Source organism: Nothoprocta perdicaria, unplaced genomic scaffold (genome assembly GCF_003342845.1).
Source record: "Nothoprocta perdicaria isolate Ctin4 unplaced genomic scaffold, notPer1 scaffold_228, whole genome shotgun sequence".
Taxonomy (NCBI): Eukaryota; Metazoa; Chordata; class Aves; order Tinamiformes; family Tinamidae; genus Nothoprocta; species Nothoprocta perdicaria.
The window spans coordinates 439,073-453,687 of NW_020455450.1; the positions used below are offsets into that span (position 1 = coordinate 439,073).

At 51.9% G+C, this 14,615-nt stretch overlaps 1 protein-coding gene and 1 long non-coding RNA gene across 2 annotated transcripts; both read left to right on the plus strand.

Moving 5' to 3' along the window:
* The first annotated feature begins 439 nt into the window (after positions 1 to 439).
* On the plus strand, positions 440 to 917 carry LOC112947285. The gene is made up of 2 exons (XR_003249384.1): positions 440 to 667; positions 814 to 917. It is a non-coding gene; the product is annotated as an uncharacterized LOC112947285 (long non-coding RNA).
* A 10,949-nt stretch (positions 918 to 11,866) lies between these two features.
* Positions 11,867 to 14,341, plus strand: LOC112947270 (transmembrane protein 45B-like). Its single transcript, XM_026039316.1, has 5 exons — positions 11,867 to 12,050; positions 12,423 to 12,635; positions 12,998 to 13,182; positions 13,679 to 13,824; positions 14,224 to 14,341. The coding sequence occupies exons 1-5, from the start codon at positions 11,867 to 11,869 to the stop codon at positions 14,339 to 14,341; spliced, it is 846 nt and encodes a 281-aa protein (XP_025895101.1).
* The last annotated feature ends 274 nt before the right edge of the window (positions 14,342 to 14,615 follow it).

Sequence of the window (14,615 nt, forward strand, 5' to 3'; positions counted from 1 at the left end):
ATCACTGTCATTAAAGCCATCACCTGGCTGTGCCAGCTGGTCCCTTGGTGCTCTCCATAGGGCATGGTGGGTGGTGGGTGATGCTGCATGAAGCATCGAGCAGAAGAGCAGGATGTCCTCTTCCTCTGGGAGCAAGAGCCTCGGTGTCCTCCATGAGTACAGAGAGAAGGTGGCACTGCAGTCCTGGCCTGCAACTATCAACCCACGCTGTCTCTAAGGGCTTTGCAGAGTCCTCATAAATCACTTGATCCCTTGTATGAGGTCTCAACCAGACACCAGAGTTCCTCCTGACTTGAGGAGAGCCTGAGTTCCAGAGATCAATGAGGAAGCAAAAGCACCATCTCCAGATCAATGTGCGAAGCTGCTCACGAGGAGGAGGAAGACGCCTCTGGCCATTGGCAACCCCAGGAGCTGTGCCCTATCAGCGCTTGCTCAAGGCTGGCAAGTCCAGTTCTTCCTTCACACTTTTTGGAAGTGTTGATTGCAATGACCATCCTTAAGCTGCATGAGCTGAAGCTCCCCAAGAGGACTAGGGCATCCATGTATCCAAAAACACTGGATCCACTGGATCAGTGTTACAAAAGATGGCAAGAAGTCCACATCCCAAACCAAGGGTAGCTGGTCCTGCTTTCTCAAGAGTCATCGGTTTGACAGGAGAGCTGAGCAGGTGATTCCTAGTAATATCCCCTCTCCTAGTTGGGTTTCCAACGTGAATCTGGACCCTCAAATCACAGCCAAAGACCCATTCAGTCAAAGCATGCTTTCCCTGGCCTCTCAAGTTGTTCTAAATGGTTTATTTGTTCTGATTTCCAGGCGAAACAAGAAGCGGTGCCTTGGGCTGGGTCTTCTCTGAGTACCTAGGTGTGAATGCTGGACCTGACCGTGGAACATATATGTAAGCACATTGAAATCTTGCACTGAATCACTTCACTTGATCCTCTTGGATGCAGAGGAGCACAGGAGTTTATACCAGGGGAAAACAGAACCAGGCACCATGTGCTGAACATCCAATAACCAACAACCCTGAAGCTATGGTGGTGGATTTGCTCTTCCTGAGGCTCCTAAGCATTTTTGTCCTGTTCTCTGATTACTTTAATTCCCTCCTCAGAAAGGAGCAGTATCAAAACAGGAGCTCAGGTTACCAAAGCTCTTATGCCATTGTGTACAGTGAGTGATTATTTTATACATCTGTGTGTAAACTCTTTTTGCAGCGGCAGCAGTTCAATAAATAATTAATGTTTCTTAATCCTGTAGCTATTTCTCCTGTTGTAAAAAATTAATTGGTTTTCCATCATCTGCTTCGCTCTGACCTGGAGGTATTTGGCGCAGCGCTCTTGCCCCTGCTTAAACATGCTCCTCGTCACCCTCGTCATGCCCATGGTGCTGAATCTGGGGGAATAAACAAACTAATCGGAGATATTAGAGGCACCTCCAGGAAGATTTAGTCATCATAAGACTTTGCACTTCGGCAGCATCCATCCGTCTGGGAGTAATTAAGCCTGTTGGCTGGTGATGAGGTGAAGGTTGCGCTCCTTCATGTGCAGCACCGGGGCAGAGAGTTGCACAGAGTTTGTGGTTGTCCTGGACCACATAGTGAGATGGTGATACTGCTGCAAAGGGATGGTCGCTGGTCACTTGTGGCAGGACTGGTGGAGGATGAACTGCTGGAGCAGGGAGCTACTGCCCCCAGTGCCTGGGGAAAGAGGTGGAACTGCAGAGCAAAGTTGTAACTGCCTCGGAGCTAAAAATATGCAGTTTTGGGACTTCACTGGTTGGCATTCTGGCCAGTTTCTGTGCACAGCAATGGTTTATGGTTTTTGGCTCTGGTGTCTCTTACACCTCAGCATCATCTCCAATGGCCATAGCCGTTGTTGCTTCCCTGGAGTCACTGAGCTTAAAGACTACAGAGCTGAGCCCGGGAACCAAGATTTCAGGGTGCCCCAAAGAGTTAATTGATGGGGAAGCAAGAGCCAGTTCAGCCTAGGGGAGCTAGCAAGTACAAGCATTTTCCTAATATGAAACTTTCTTTAATTACATCTGACAAAGGCTTCGGTGGGAGCCACTGTGTTTTTCTGGAGCGAATTCCTTGCCTTTGCTTTGCAATCTGCTAGCATCCCTACCAGCCCATCCTGTACAAACAGCCCTACGGACTCTAAAAGCGAGTGGAAAATATGGGCTCACAGGGCAAAGCTCGAGTCCGAGCTGCAGGAGTGTGACGGGGCGGCCGTGAGGTTAGAAGGTAAAGATTCACGCTCCGAATTCACCCTGCACGTGACTTGGAGGTGTCTATGAGAAGGAGCTCAGGTCTCCCCCAGCCCAACACACCTCGATTAGTTCCAATTTTCTTAATTGGTACCTCTGCCTTTCTTGACACTTGCACTTTTGCTGCTAATTCTGCTTCTTTTTGTGTCCCCGGGAGATTGAGGTCACAATCCTGTGTTCCTTAATGCACAGATGTGACAGTGTTTCCCACCAGGAGTTGAGAACTCACCGCATCATTCCCCCTGGGACAACAGGTCGGGGAAATTTCACTGCGATGCAGGCTGGAGGAGCTGTCACACGTATATTTATATAGGAAGGTGCAGCAGCAGTGGCATATGCCAGTAGGAATAACTGCATTTATTCATTACTCACGCTTTGCTTTTGGAGATTTCTCCTCTCATGCCTGTTTTACAACAGCAGCAACGGTAGGAGTAACGCTCGAGCAGCCGTCTAATTACATTGCGATTTAATTATCGCCGTTCTCCCCGGCTCCATCCTAATGAGGTCTTCAGGTTGTCACGGTGGATGATGAATTGGCTTTAGGGGTGTTATCTCCTTTTCGCCTGAATAAGAGGCATTGAAGGAGACCAGAGAGAGCCCTCGAGAGGGAGGTTCGCAGCCTCGCTCTTTCTGCCTCACACCCTAAACAATCCAGATTGTGAAACGCCTTTTGGAAAGGCAGATAAAAAAATTAAACAGCCACGGGGCACCCAGGTTCGTGGCTAGGCTCCAGAAGCATTAGGTCATAGATTCACTTCTTATTTTTCCTCTCTCCCAAAATATACTTTGGATCTTTTCCAGCGATTATCAAAAGTCACTTTTTATAGAGAGGGTGTCTTCTGCAGCACGGTTCTCTGGATTCTCTGCTCTTGGCTTGCTTCCCCTCTCATTTCAAAGCTTTTCTTTCTCTGTTTATTTTGCGTTAAGGTGGAACTGTTCTAGAGGTAGGAACTAAGATTTGCCTCTAGCTCACTCCAGGGCAAACTCTTCTAAAAATCAGTAGTTTCTACCAAAACAAGCTGTTGTCCTGCAAGCAGGTCCTGTATGTATTTGCTTGGCCTGTAACGTGGCCTTGGCCGCTTGTGACTTGTTTTCTGTTGACGTCCTGCAGACTAAAGAGCGGGTGGGGAGGCATCTCCTCCTTCTCATTTAAATAGTTGTTCCCTGGGAAAAGCAAGGGCCTGGATAACAGTCGTTGCATCCACCCGTCGGAGCGTAAGGCGCACGGTTGTGGGATTCATGGTGTGTTCCCAACCCGAGCAAAAAGGTGTTTCACATCTATAGACTACAGCCCATATCCCAGGCCCTTGGGTTCACCTTGGGGTGGCATCACTGAAGCTACGATCTTGCCTTGCTGCATGGGAGCAATTTTGAGCAGCACTCTCAGCTTCTTGCTGAATAAAGCAGTCACCCTGGACCGGGTGCTATGAAGATGTCAGGACAACCTCGTTCAGCTCTAACGAGGGACTCAGCTCACAGGCAGAACATCGTGTTCTCTGTTGATTCTTTAGGCCATTTACTTGCTTGTAAAGTCAAGTAATAATTCAGGAGCAGAGGCAAGGTCAGCAGACCCAGGATTGCTTAGTTCTCAGGCCTGGCTTTCACTCCTACTGAGTTATTCTGCTTTAGAGACTAAATGGAAGAACGTAGCATCCGCCCTTGTTTTTAGTGGTAAGAGATCTTCAGACAGGTTTCGAGCATGTCTAACCTTAAATATGGTCTCAATACTCACTGCACTTTCTCTACTTTCTTAAGCCATCTTTTGTATTTTTCTGTCACCTTGACATCTCTTAAAGGCCAGCCTGGACCTCCTTGCTCCACTTCCAAGTTGTTCATTATTCACCTAAAAATTAGGGGAAGAGGCTGTTTCATTGATTCTCTCTCATGTCTTGCATGGCTGCGATCACGTCTCCCTCTCCAACTCCCCTTTCCTCCACTGAGCAATCCTGTCTGATTCAGTCCCTGCTCACATGTCATGGTCTCTTGATAGTCGATCAATTCTGCTGCATATTGTGTTGCATAAAACAGAGAGATGATTGTCCTCAATCCGCAGGCTGGAATTCTTTTAAATCTAAGTAGATAATTAAAACTTGTTGGATCAATATCTGGCGATGATCTAATGCATTGGCTATAGATAGTTATCTGACTAGTGGTGGGTTAGTCATCGATACGTGCATAAATATCAAGGTAATCACTTGTGGCCAGATTCAGCCTGGGCTTACAACATTCACATCCAGGTCAACTACACATGTAATTTGGGCTCATTATCAGCCTGCAAGCAGCACCTTGCCCAGCCATGGGGGCTGAAACAAAACCAAATGAATTCTCCTGACTCTGCAGCTGGAGCAGAGCCAATGGTGTGCTCATGTTGTCTGCTGTTGGAGACCTTCGCAGCCCCCTGCAGAAACCCAAGATCTTCTCAAGTCCCAGACTGTGAAGGTACCTCCAGCAAGTGCAACCCCTTTGCTAAGAGCTCCAGTTCCCTCAATGATCCCTCAAGAGAGGTGGCTCTTCCCAAAGGTGACTGGGATAGCTGGTGGTTACCTGAGGTGGGATGAGTCTGGATGCCAATGATTTCAGTGGGATCTGTGCGTGATTTGGCCACAAGTCACTTCCCCTGTCCCTTCCATGACCCCTGTCACATCCATCCTGTACTAAGTCCATTAAGTGCCTCTCCGTAAGAACAATGGTGCATGCTTAAAACATCAAATCCAGGAGCTCGCAAGCCACAGGGCATCTTCCACCACCTTAAGTAGGCGGCAAGACATGGGAATCTGAACACAACCCAAATAGCCTGAGATATACAGTGACGTGGATGTAAAAAGAGAAGGGGGGGAGATATTAGCACACAAAATATTAAGTCATTCATATTTTCTGCAATTAATTTATCTGTCATCGATAGACTCATAAACTATTTGAGTCTGTGACAGCTTGGAAAGAGAAGATGCCAACTTCTCCTGCAGGTGTGCATCTGGTTGGGAAGACATCAGCGATTGTACGTGCAGGGAGGGAGGATGATAGGAGGGAGGCAGCGGGGTTGTGAAATAAGATGGGAGTGAAAGGGTTGGCAAAAATGCTGGCTAGCTGCATTCATGCTCCTTCAAGGTTGGGAAGAAATGTCTCAAAAGCCATGGGCGTGCATCAAGGAGCCTTCCTGCAGGAGATGGGAGCCCCTTGACTGCACGGACTTAGTGGTCTCCAGCACCAACAGGATGGTGTCCACTTTGGGACGCCAGGATTGCCCTCCAAAGCTTGTTTGCCTCCAGGACAGGAAAAACAGGACAAATTACATAACTGTGGCCACTGAGTTTCGGCGATTTCAAGTGTTTCAAGGTGAATCCCATCTGGGAGAGCAGCTAATAAAGTGTGAGCCAGCCTGGGCCCCTATTTCTTCCCGATGGGGTTGGCTTTGGTGCTAATCCAAGCTGAATCTTGGAGCTCGGTGACCATTCATTCGAAGGACGTGGTGCCGGGCGTGGGTCTGGATGGGATTCCCATTCCATCACCTCCTGGATGTCCCTCACCTCATGGTGGTTGTCCATGGCTTGGTGGGCCAAGTCCAGGAGGGAGGAGTGAAGCTTTCCCATCGACTCTGGAAAACTCCAGTTTCCCATTGAATACATCGACTGCGGAAATCAGCAGTCGATCCCCGTGCACCCAACTCTCAGTGCACCCCATTCTCCCCACTCACCCAACCTTTGGAAAGGAACAAGGTAAAAACAAGGGGGAAAGGGCTAGAGCGAAGCAGCAGCGCGAGGAATTTCGCTCCGCAAATACGGAAATGTCTCCAACGTGCCACCGGCGTGTTGCAGCAGACAGCTTAAGCCGAGAGAAAATTCTTTGGCAGTGACATCAATTCGGCAGTAAGTAATGCGTTTTCTAGGGCTGAGATTCAACTTAAGGTCTCTCCAGCCAGTGGAATGATTGAATGGTATTTAACAAAAAAAAAATAAAATAAAAGGAGAGGGATAAAGAAACCCAGAAACCCACAAATAAAACTCCTTTTGTTAAGCTGTTGTCAACCCATAATTTAAAAGTGGAGTTTTCTTTCCGTTTTTTTTTTCCACTTGAGCTGTAGCTCATGTATTGAAGTCTGCCTTATCTCGGTTTTCCCTAGTAATTGCTGCGCTCCGCAAACCTCGACGCTGGCACTGATCTTGGATGCCGCGGAACGGAGAATCCCTCGCTCCTGAGCCCGGCAGCAATCGGCCCCGGCCAGTCTCACCCTTCCTAAACCTGAGCAGAAACCAAAATCTGGGGCAGGAGAGTGAGAAAAGGGCTGTTTTGAGCTGAGGGTCCTTGAGAGGATCTTTTTTTCCTCGGAAATCTTGCAGCTTTCAGCAGTCAGGGGTTTATGGAGGCCCTAAGGCTGCCAAGGTTTTTAATACCCCCCAGGGACTCTCCCCTCCAGCAACCATCACATTTATTTTTCATTCTGCAACAATAAAAATCAGGAAAATCACATGATTTCACAAGGATCTGCCACCCTGATGAATTTAAAACGAACCCGGCTAACACTCTGATGAAAAAGCAAGGATAATTTCGTAGCAGCAAAGGAAGGGCTTAAAGGGTTCTTTTCCCGATGAGTGACTGGAATTAGGCAAAATCCATCCCCAAAGGTCTCTCGCTGCTGGTGATGCAGCTGGAGGGATTGCCAAATACACGCTCAGCAGAGGACCGGCTTTCTAAAAATAGGGATTAGATTGTTAACGCTGTCTCCCTCTTGATCCAAATCCCGAGCGCGAGGTGGTGCCGACGCTGGGAGGGGACTTGGTTGCCACCAGCTCGTCCCCGTTGGAGCCAGGGGAGCCCAGGGTGGCCGAGGACGTTGGCCAAGGTCTTGGTTTTAGGAGTTTCACATTAGGGAGAGGAGACCTTTGAGCAAAAGCTAGCACTAAGAAACGCATCGCTGTCCTGTGCAAGCTACTTTGTGGTTCGGCTACTTAAATTGTTCTGGTTTATGGGGTCCTTTGGGATGAAAGAGGCTCTGACGTGATCCCAGGTGACCGAATTCAAGGGGAGGCTTTTAGGCTCCCGGTGGGAGCTCCCTCCGGCGAGCCCCTAATCCCCTGGAAATCGCCCGTCGCCCCCAGCTGTCGGGGAGCCCCGTCGGATATTTGCTCACTTATTCTTGCCCGCGCTGGCCTCTCTCAAAGGATGCCGACTTCAATGGCCCGTTTGGAGCTGCTTGGCCTCCTCGTGGGCCCTTGTGCATCCCCGGACAGGGAGCGGAGCACACGCAGGCCATCAAACCTCCATGCGCCCACGCACGCATCCATGGGTGCATCCTTCCCCGCATCCAGCTCGCCGGCAGCTGCTTCCGCCGTCGCGCCGAGCCCGGCTCTGCAGAGGAGCCCTCGGCATCCTTTGAAGCAGCCGCTCGCCCTCGCCGGGGACAGCTGGGCCCCCCCGCCGGCCCTGGGGGCTAAGCCGGCGTTTTAAAATAGCCCCCCCGAGGCTGCGCGCCGGCGACAACTGCGCAATTATCGGAGCTGCCGCTCGCACCGTAACCGGAGCCCCGGCGGCGCGGAGGGAAGAGGCCAATGGAGCGGGAAGGGGGGTAATTTTGCAGCCTCATTAGCAGCACCCGACGGCCCTCGTGGTTTGGAGACCGGTTCCCAAAGCCGCTTTGGAAGCAGGTGCCGGGGTGGGATGCGCGCGGGAGCATCCTGATACAGCTGCTGTGCTTGCGCCAAATCCTTTAATAAATTATCTAATAAACTCTTGAACAAACTCTTGAACAAACTCTTGAACAAACTCTTGAATAAACTCTTGAATAAACTCTTGAATAAGAGGTTTAATAGAGAGCGTTAATAAACCAATTAAGAGATGGATTAATAACGAGCATCCCTATTGAACGCTACGGGCTGTCTGTGCCCATACGCGCCCCGGCCGCAGCTCCGTTTCCACGAGCCCTCAGCACCACCTAGTGTCACACGCCACCGTCCTGCGTGGCCTTAAAAGTGCCCGGGCTGGAGCGTGCACCGAGAGCCTTGCTTGGAGGCACATGTGTGATGAGTTGCGTGGGGTCTCTCCATCCTCAGCCCGCCCGTGCAGTTTTGCTGCAATTACTCCTTGTGTTTAGTTGCTAAATGCCCAGTTTTTTATGTTGTCTTCTCTGCTGCTGCTTTCTAGTGAAATATAGCCGCATTCTTCCTTATTTTCCTCTGTTTTTCTCTGTTTTTCCTTTGCAGCTGCTGACACCATTGCTTTCCCATGCAGCCTCCGGACAAGAGGCAACAGCATCGCTGGGCTCGGGGGCCTGAGGTTCCCCGCTCCACCACGGAGATGTCCCCTTGTTCCACCCGCTGCACAGCCACAGCTTGAAGGAAAGGGGGAGAAAAATCGGGAAAAATCTTTATTCCATGTCTTGCCTCTCTTTGCACCTGCTCCTGCACGCCCAGAAAAGGGGGACTTTGGGAAAAAGGTGCAATTTGGGAAAAAGGTGCAATTTGGAGAAAAGCCACAATTTGGGGGAAAAAAATGCAGTTTAGCTGAAAAGTGCAGCAATTTTCCCAGTAATTGGCAAAATGGAATGAACTGACGTGGGGTCCTGCACTATTATGGGATGTCACGGTTCTCCGCTCCACTAATGTGGAGACCGGGGGCACCTGCGCGCCCGCTCCCAGCTGCGCCCTGTTCCCCAAGGATGCTCCGTGCCGGCATTTTTGAGCCCGACACGCTTCGAATCACATCCTCTCCGAGCACTTTTATTTAACCGTGGTTTCCTTTTCCTACCTTTGCCCTTGCCAGGGCCTCGGATCAGCTCGTGGGGAGGCTGCTCCCGGAAATCTTTGATCCTGCTCCTTTATTTTCCCTCTATCATCGCGTCGTGGGACGTGGCCTGGGCCACGCGTCCCTCACCTCCTTCCGTGATCCCCAGCTTTCCGTCCTGGGAATGTCCCATGGATTGAGCAGCATTGATTTGTCCCCCACTCCCAGGGACAAACAGGATTCCATTGTTATCCACATCCGGGGAAAAAACAGGGAATTCCAGCAGCTTTTTTCCCTTGTTTTTCCCCCGGGGGGGCAGAGGGAGGCCGGGTGCCCGCGGGGAGGAGGCAGGGGAGGAGCCCGGCACACCTGGGCGCAGGTGCGGTGCCGCCGTCCAGCGCCCGGCAGGTAACAGCGCCCGGGGGCTCCGCGCCGGGAAAGGGCCGGGAAAGGGCTGGGAATTGCGCCTGGAGCCACCAGGGCAAGCGGGGAGGGGAAGGGAGTCCGGTTGCCTCCTCCCCGTGCATCCCAATCCCGCCCAGCGTGAAGGGTCTCCTGGGGTGGAGGGCTCCTTCCTAACCCTTCCCTGGGGTTTCCTGGGATCGCCCGGCTCCGCATGGATGGATTGGTGGTGCGGGGATATGGAGGGGACGTGGCAGGGAGCCTGGCGGTGGGCTGGGACGCGCTGCCCAAGGAGGAAGTGGGAAATAAGTCGGATTATCCAGGCCCAAGTGGAGGCGGGGAGCGGAGTGGCCGAGGGCAGAGCGGGGTCCCGAAGCCCTTCCTGCAGCCTGTGGCTTTTCCAGCTGCATCAGCTAGATCGAGATCCTGGTTGGAGACTCTTCCCTTCCCGCAGAATTGCCCAGGAAAGGCTCATGTGCAGCCGAGCTGCCGAGCCTGCCCGGTGCCAATCCTGACGGTGTTTTGGGGGCTAAAACGCCCAAATTCGCTTTGGGAAGCCGCTTTCCTGGCTTCCCAGAGGGAGCTGGGGGTAGCAACCTGAGGATGCCGATGAAGGCAGAGGTATAACGGGATGAGACTCTGGGGCATTAGGCTGGCATTAAAGCACCCGGGAACCCTTGGAAGTAAATAGGATGCCGGCCGCTTTCCGGAGAATATGCGGGTAGGAAAAGGGGCCTGGATATGCCCATTCCCAATGGAAATTGTGCATGGACCCGTCCAAGCTTGCAGGTTGAAGGGCACGGGTGAGGGCTGGGAGCTCTTGCCCATAGGGACTTTAGACAGGAGTTTCCAACGGGACTATCGTCTGTCGGGGCCGTTATCAAAGGTCTGATAAAACCTTCAAGGAAGTGACGTGAAGGAAAATGCTGAGGCCAGGACTGGGCCACCGAGAAGACATCTGGGGCCACCACAACAAAGCAACAGGAAGAGAAGAGCGTGAGGGAACCCAAACCTGGTGTAGACGGAGAGCGGATCTTCAGCCTTGAGCCTGGTGACGCATCCATTCTTGGGCTGCTCATTTTCTGGTTAAAAACACCCATTTTTTCCCAGCCCCCCTGGTTCTTCCCAATCCCTCCCTTTGGCTCCAGCCCCCGTGCCGAGCTTTCTCCTTGACCGAGGAGGAAGAGGCTCTTCCAGAGGCGATAAGAGCAAATGAAGCAGTCAATCATTAAGCCAGCATAGCCCATGGCATCGTAATAAACCCCACAGCGTAGGGCAAAGGGCATTAATTAAAACAGAGTCGAGGCTCAGGTGTGTTATGACATTAACGTGGGATGAGGTTGGCGCGTTGCTGTCTTGCCCCGGTGTCCTGCTTTCTGTTTAGTTATCCCAATATTAGGCTATTATAGATACGTATATAGGAGAGGCGGTTCGCTGTTTACCCAAAAACCTGATTTTCAGCCATCTCCATTGGCCCGTGCAAGGTAGACCTGGTGTCTCCAAGAGCACCCTTGTTTGGTTTGGTGTTTAATGGGCCTATTGCCGAGACACGGGGCACAGCAGCCTGCAGCAGACGACGCAGACACGGGGTCCAAGCGTGAGCAAAGAAAGATGTCTCCAGGGCGAGGTGACCCGTGGTTTTTGGCCTCCATCCCTGACTGTCCTCTACAAAAGAGGCAGGAAACGCTGGAGGAAAGAGCATCATTTGCACCCCGGATGGCCGGGGGGACCTGCAGCACGGCCCCTGCTAGCAATTAAAAGCACCTAATTGCCCGATCCAAAGGAACCGTGTCCACACCAAGGAGGCCCCGGAACGTACTGCTCGGGACCACATCAAAGCGCTAATCGTTTCTCCACCTAATTAAACAGCACTGGCAAACTGCAAACAGGAGCTGGCTGGACTTGAATGGCGCTAATTCTCCTCGGGAGCGGGCGCCCTGGCACGGCCGCCCCGCTCTGCATGTGTGGGGCACAACGAGGAGAGCTCTTGGTAGCCTGGAGCTGCTGGGCATGTGCTCAGACCCTGCGCTGGGCCACGAAGAGGACGGAAGGGCTGGGAGGAAGAGGTGACCTGGGGAGCAAGTTGGTTTTTTGCAAAACCTTTGGCCCCAGGCTGTTTTTTTCCCAAGCGAGGTGTAGGTTGGCTTTAAATGAAATGCATCAGCTCTACCCCCCGGGGAGTTGAAACCATTCCAGGAATTTGGAAATTCTCCGGACACAGCAATCCGCTCGGGTCCTTCTGCAGGAGCTGAGCAAATTTTTTTTCCTAACCCTTAAACCTTGCTTCTCTGGTACGTTATCTTCCCTCCACTGCTCCTACAGGCCACCTTCCTCCACTCTGGTGCTGCTCGTACTTGCTGAAGAGAAGGGAAAGCAGCAGGATCCCATTCCTCGGAGGGATCAACCTTCTCCCTGGTCATATATCAAGTATAGGCTACTTAATAGCACGTTTTTTTCCTTGCCTTTTAGATCCAAGAGGTTATCAGGGATGGCAAACTTCAAGGGCCACGCGCTTCCAGGCAGTTTCTTCCTGCTCTTTGGGCTCTGGTGGTCCGTGAAATACCCGCTGAGGCATCTCAGCCAGAGAGCAAGTAAGAAGGCCCAAGGAAATCACTGTTTCCAGCGTGCGGATGCCATCGAAGGCGGTGTCAAAATCGCCTTTGCTTTAATAGGTAAGGATTATACCAGTTTATCACAGCTTATCGCTGATGTGCTCCCATCCCAACCACATATAGTCTATGTCCCTACTCCGGAGAGAACGATCCAGGCCTGTAGGAAGGTGTCCCTGATGATCCTTTTGTGTGATCCCTAGTAGAGTTTAATGCGAGAAGACCAAGTCTCATGACCTTATAGAGTAGACCCTAGTAGAGCTTGATGTGAGAAGACCCAAATCTCAGTACCTCTAAGCTGAGCTACCATTAATGTAGGTGGTTCTTTCTTGGTAACCTCAAAACTCCAGCTCTCAGCTTCAGAACCCCTCAGCAGCATCAAGCAGCAGCCCCCATCCTTGTGTGTGACCCAGTCCATCGCGTGTGTCCATGCAGGGATGCTGGCGGAGCAGTTCGTCCCCGACGGCCCGCACCTCTATCTCTACAGCGGGGAGAAGCGCGACTGGGTGAAGCTGATGAACTGGCAGCACACCACCATGTACCTCTTCTATGGCCTCTCGGGGATGGTGGACGTCCTCACATACGTCTTCCAGGCGGTGCCGCTGGGCCTGGATCGCCTCATGCTCTCCTTGGCTGTGTTTGTTGAAGGTCTGTAGAAGTCAACGCATTCATTCGTCAGGGTATGTGGTATGGGGAGGCAGAGAAGGGCCAAAATTCGCCAGGTTGAGCTATCGCTCTGAATGTCCCTGAAGTTAAGGCACGTTTTTGTCTGAGTTTGGGTCCGAGACATTTTTGAGGAGTATGTCTAGCAAGGTGGGAAGCTCAGGCATCGACAGGCTCTTCTACGTGGTAGATCCTTTCTCTAGGGCCTGATAGGCATCCTGCTTTTGGCTTTGGATCTGTACTCATCTGCTCAACTAGTGCTGAGCAGGAAACTACCCAGGGTGTGGGGTCCACCTGAAATGTTCCCTCTGGCTTGTGTCTCCTAAATGTGCTATGCATTTGGGCAGGATTTCTCTTCTACTACCACGTCCTTCACCGGCCCATGCTGGATCAGCATATCCACTCCCTGCTGCTCATCGCCATATTTTCAGGAGCCTTCAGCACCTTGCTGGAGGTCTTCCTCCGCGATAACATCGTCCTGGAGCTCTTCAGAGCTGGCATCACCATCATCCAGGGAACGTGGTTTTGGCAGGTCAGCGAAACCTTCTTTCTCCTGCGGGGCAGAGAACCAGGGCAGGGGCCAAATGGTAAAGATGTGCATCACGTGCCTATCTGTTTTCTCTGAAAAATAGCCCTGCCAAGGCTCACTTCATAAATAGATCATAACCCAGCGTGAGAATTTACTCAACACAGGTCATCTCTGATGACTGCTGCTGATGAAGTAGCTGTTTGTCTTGGCTTGTTGTTTCTTGGGGGAAGAGAGGAGGGCAGAAGAGCACTCTCCGTGAGCAAGCAACATCTTAGAGTACTTAACAACCATGGATTAATTGCTTAATATGGCTAGTGCACACTTCTGGCTTAGTGGGAAGACGTAACCTACACCACGCCATGAGATGGCTGAGTAAATATTTGGCCATCTGAGTGCTTGGCGATAACTGGAGAAGCAGTGAAATTATTTAGAGATAACCGACCCCAAACTGTAGGCAGAGAAGTTCCTTCTCAAAAGGCAAATGACTTTGTCCACACAGATCGGGGTGGTGCTGTTCCAGCCCTGGGGAGGCCCAATGTGGGACGAGAAAGACCACGACAACGTCATGTTCCTCACCATGTGCTTCTTCTGGCACTGGGCAGGCGCGGTGCTCCTCCTCACCATCAACTACGCGCTCGTGTGCTGGTATGGCTGGGGCGTGCGCTGCCGGGAACGCATGATGCTTTCTGCCCTCTCTTCCAAGGATTCGCAAGTCCTGAACACACTGGAGGTGCAACGTTGATTTATGAAGCAGGGCCAACCCCCAGAATGGCTTTTCCAAGGGGTTGGGAAGAGGGTGGAGGTGTCACCCCATCTCAGTGCTGCTCTGACAGCCTAAAAGCCTCCAAGGGTCCCTTCTGAGGCACTGGGACAGGATATGCTGGCAAAGAAAAGGGGGAAAACAAGCGTTTTAGAGCCCTTGGACTAGGCCCTCTCCCTCTGTGCCCTCCTGCTGTCCCAAACCCAGCGCGTTTTGCCTCCCTGACCAAGCTCCTGGTGGCTTTGGGGCTTGCTTAGCTCTGATGTGTTCCTGCTGTGTTGCAGCTGCGTCCAGAGGTGCAGCAGGATCGGTGGAGATCTGTACATCGGGCTGGGAGTGCGGCAGCCCAAGCGGGACGCGGGCTCCCGCGCGGCCTTCTTGAACGCGTCCGATGAAGAGTGAAGGCTCCTGGCCCAAGTAGCTAAAGAATCAGCTTGCTCCAAGAAGAAGCAATCAAAGTAAACACTGATATCTCAGAACAACCAGGAAAGGTGCCACCACGCGCAGGGTAGCTGCCAGGCTCCAGTGTCGGCACGTGCCCGGAACGAGCCCCGTTTGCAGTGATTTTTAGTGACAAAATTCAGTGCTGAAATCCAAGAGGACTTTGCGGGTTCCTGCAGTGATGGATGGCACCCTTTGGCCAGCTGGATTTTCCAAATGCTCCCGGTTTGATTGA